The 4785-nt window shown below is 36.0% G+C and overlaps 1 protein-coding gene across 1 annotated transcript; it reads right to left on the bottom strand.

Annotated features, from left to right (window-relative positions):
- Positions 1–3515: 3515 nt before the first annotated feature.
- On the bottom strand, positions 3516–4545 carry LOC116002811 (ethylene-responsive transcription factor 2-like). The gene has a single exon (XM_031242978.1). The coding sequence runs from the start codon at positions 4372–4374 to the stop codon at positions 3628–3630; it is 747 nt and encodes a 248-aa protein (XP_031098838.1). The 5' UTR covers positions 4375–4545; the 3' UTR covers positions 3516–3627.
- Positions 4546–4785: the final 240 nt, after the last annotated feature.

The following is a 4785-nucleotide window of genomic DNA, read 5'->3' as shown; positions in this document are numbered from 1 at the left end:
AAATCGATAGTTTTAGTCACAACTTCTATTGTCACTAAGGGTGTGTTTGGAAACCCGAAAAATGATTTCCGGAAGTCAACGTAAAATGGCCACATGGTCAATGTAAAATCCACCCATTTTCTTGTAAAATGACTTACCCTTTTTTTTTGGGGTAAGTCATTTTACATTCTTGTTCAACACCTTCCTTCAAGCAACACGCCTCCACCAACGCCTTCCTTCTCGCCTGATTTCTGGGTCCGAAACCACCGGCATCAGTCAAAACCAGTTCGCCGGCGAACTGGAACCAATTCGAACTGGTTTCCAGTTCGCCGGCGAACTCGAAACCAGTCCGCCCGCGAACTGGAACCAGTTCGGCGGACTAGTTCTGGAAACCAGTCCACCGGCAAACTGGAACCCTCCAGTTCGCCGGTGAACTGGAAACCAGTAAACCAGTTCGAACTGGTTGGTTTCCAGTTCGGACAAACCAGTTCTGGTTTCCGCACAGATGCGGAAACCAGATCTGGTAATATTGAACAAATATATATATATATATATATATATATATATATATATATATATATATATATATGTATACTCCGTATATGTTTGTGATGTAATTTTTGCTTTGTATGCTAATGGAGATTGTCTGGTTGGTATGATACAGTTCTGGTTTTCTTCTCATTTTCCAGAAAACAAAGCAAACACACAAATACAGTTGTCTATAATATATCCAAACATAGGAAATGAAACTGGTTTCCGAAAAATGACTCATTTTCCGGAAAACATTTTCCTGAAGTCATTTTACTGCTTTGCAAACGGACCCTAAATGTGAAATTTCTTGTAGTGATACACACAGAACAAGCATATCTCTTTCTATATTAAACCCTATCTTACACAATGTTGTAAAAATCGCGTCTAAACGGAGCCTAGGCGCCGACTAGATCGCGACAGACTAGGTGGCCTAGGCGGTCGTCTAGACTGCCAGTTAGCTATTTGTTCGTGTTTTTTAAAATTGATTATTTTGCTCAAACTGATGCCATTTTCAGTGAAATAATCCTAAATTGTTCAAATCGGTCTCAAACCCAAAAAAAAAAATGTAATAAAAAAATTTGAAATCAGGTACTCTAATATTAATACTTTGTGAGTTGTGTCTTTGTCTTGTGTTTTGATTCTTTAAATCTTTATACGATTTACAATTCTAAATTTTTTTAGATTAATATTTAATATTTTAGTACTAATTATTAAATTATTAAATAATTTATAATTACTAAATTTTAAATTTTTCAAAAAATATTTTAAATAAAACATTACAAAACGTAAAAATAAAAATCGGGCGCCTCGACACCTTTTGACCGCCCGATTAGCACCTAGCGATTTTTGCAACCTTTAACTTACATAAAGTTTTTTTTAAAAGGTTGAGCAAACAATATTATTAAATCCTATCTTAAAAGCACTAATTAGTTTCTTCCAAAAAAATGAAGTACTAATTAATTGACGTCATCCATCCATCATTATAGATTTCATAAAGCTTACTACGGTACTCGTATTAATTAAGATAGTGAACCAAGTTATCAGCAAGAATGTTCATTGTTCATTATCCAGCACGATTTTGTTAACCTTAAGTCACCATCATCGCCTCATACTCAACACACTTTTATATATATATATATATATATATATATATATATATATATATATGTATATGTATATGTATATATGTATATGTATATATGTATATGTACATATGTACATATATACATATACATATATACATATACATATACATATTTATATATACATATACATATACACATACATATACATATGTATATATATATATATACATGTATATATATATGTATACATATACATATATATATACATATATATATATGTATATATATATGTATATGTATACATATATATATACATGTATATATATATATATACATATATATATGTATGTGTATATATATATATATATATTATATACATGTATATATATATGTATATATATATATATATATATAGAAATCTGTTCAAATGTGACCGCGCCTTCTCGTGCGGCTGTGCGGTTTACACCACTTAATGTTAAAAAATGCACCACTCAATGTTAAGAAATGCACAACAATGAAAATACCTCATAACTCCCCTGTTCCTAATTGTGTATTTCTTGACACTGTGTGGTGTATTTTTCATATGTAGTGGTGTGTTTTTGGTGATGTGTACCTAATAGTGCATATTTGTGTGGTGTATTTTTAACATTAAGTGGTGTAAACCGCACCGACTGCACGGGAAAGCACGACCACACCTGATTATGACTATATATATATATATATATATATATATATATATATATATATATATAGGGGTACACTCGCGTGGGAACTGCCGCCCAAGAAAGAAATGAGAACGCATCACAGCCGTCCACGTGTCCAGATTTGAATCAGATGCAATTTTAAAAAAACGACGCAGTGGCATTTTCGTAACGAACTAGAACTTTAGTGCAAGTAATTGTGATATAAGTGCACCTAGTTTCACTTACAAGTGCCTTGTTAATATTTATGCACATAGTTTTGCAAATATTTTTACATACAAATACATTACCTTGTTAATATTAATGCACCTGCGTGCAATCTAGGTGCACCTAGTTATAACATTAGGTGCACCTAGTTATAACATTAGGTGCACTTAGTATTGATGCTCAGTGTACAATTTACTTGCACTTATAATACATTTTACTTGCACGTGTGCACCTATTTTCACTTACAAGCGCAAGTAATTTACCTTGTTAACATTTATGCACATGGGTGCACTTAGGTGCATCTAGTTGTAACATTACGTGCACCTTGTTATAACGTTAAGTGCAACTACATTTTGGACACGTGGCGCGCTGCGACGTCTGTAGTTCTCTCTTGGGCGGCCCGTAAGCACCTGAACGCCATCATATATATATATATATAGATATAGGATCATATGAGGTTATTTGTTTAGATAAGATCGTGAGATCAGATCTTATGTGTCCATGTAATAATTTAATAGTCTAGATTGATTTAATATTCTAAATTGAAGTGTGTGCGAACGGTGATTAAATGTGTGCAAATTGTGATTAAATGTGTGCAAATGGTGATTAAATGTGTGCGAACGAAGTGGGTGTGTCAAACAATCTAAACCATTAAAATCTTTTAGATTGATGTACAATATTTGATCTCAAACTTTTTTAATGGTCTAGCTTGATTAAGATTTCAAGTTAAAGTGTGTGCGAATTGTGATTAAATGTGTGCGAACAGAGTGTGTGCGCCAATCAATCTAGAGTATTAAAAAATATTACATGATGCAGAAGATCTGATCTCACGATTTTACCTAAACAAGTAATCTCATTGAAATCCTTATATATATATATATATATATATATATATATATAGAGTTCAAGTTTTATTATAATAAGAAGTTCTTTTTTTAACATAAAAAATTAATAATTACGAAACTAGAAATGCAATTTTCATTAGTTATTTGCATCCGAATTTACAAGACAGATATAAAATTGTACTCCGTAGTATATTTTTTTGATAGCTTCATAAAGCCAAAATGGCCAAATAAAACAGATCAACCAGACAACCATGCTATATTTAAAATTTAAAAAAAAAATCACTTTTTTAGTTGATTATTTTTTTTTAATACGACCCGACCCGGCTCCATGGCTTTAGAAACCTTCTTCCTTCTCTTAGGACAGCCATCCTCGCACGTCACTGAAGAGGAAGGAGAACAATTTTCCGGCGACGGCAGCCTCTTCTTCGCCGTGATTCTAACTGGGTCCGGTTCGCCGGAATTGATCCTGAGCGGGAAATTGAGCAAGGCACGTGATCCGCGCATGCGGTAGGCCGCCTTGTCGTAGGCCAACGCCGCATCTTCCGCGGTCTCGTATGTCCCCAGCCACACGCGGGCGCCGTTTTTGGCTGGGTCCCTTATCTCCGCCGCGAACTTCCCCCACGGTCGCCTCCTCACGCCCCTGTAATGCTTCTGCATTACTGCTTGAGGAGCCGCCGCCGGCTCAGCCGCCTCCACTTCTGGAGGAGATGCCACCGTGAAATCCCAAATCCCCGGTATCCCGTTGAAGCCCATTTCTGGCACATCCTTCACCACGCTCGTCACCGTCGCCGTGGCAGCCACCGCGGGCATCCACCCAGAGCTATTATTACAAACGTCCACGTGGGCAGAATTATCTCCGGGAACTGTCGATTCCCCCCAATTCTCACCCAAACAAGGAAACGAGCTCCTCCGGCAGAAAACCTGCTGAGTTTCCGCCGGAGTGTCAAAATCATCCTGAAAGTAATATCTCTGAATAGAATCAAGAAAAGCAGAATCGAACATAAATTCAGTATCCTCGTACATCATTTTAGCAGATTTTGATTTCTTGTTAAGGCCGGGGACTGTTTTGTTCGAAGGAATTGAAGTGAAAATTATGCAGGCCAGGCAAAGGGGTAAAGAATGGCGGAGAGTGTGGAGCGTGGCAGCCAGCGGAGGAGCGGTGGCGGGGTTTATATACGGTTAAACATAGATGCATACAGGTGAATATTTTGAGGCTTTTATCGCTGCAAAAATTAATTAAATATTTAGTATTCAACTTGGTAAGGATTTTAAGGCGGTCGTGGCTTCCAAGCAGTTTCCGATGTGAAGAAAAGTTCACGGGTTTTTTTTTTCTCACGTGTTTTTGGGGGATTTTTTAAATTTTTACTCATTATTTTATCGACGCCTTGTAATTTTGCATCAGATTGCTGCTTTGTCATTTCTATAGTAGCAAATTTT

This window comes from Ipomoea triloba, chromosome 13, assembly GCF_003576645.1.
Source record: "Ipomoea triloba cultivar NCNSP0323 chromosome 13, ASM357664v1".
Classification (NCBI taxonomy): Eukaryota; Viridiplantae; Streptophyta; class Magnoliopsida; order Solanales; family Convolvulaceae; genus Ipomoea; species Ipomoea triloba.
Note: the sequence above shows the minus strand (reverse complement) of the source record. Positions and strands in the feature narration are given on the sequence as shown.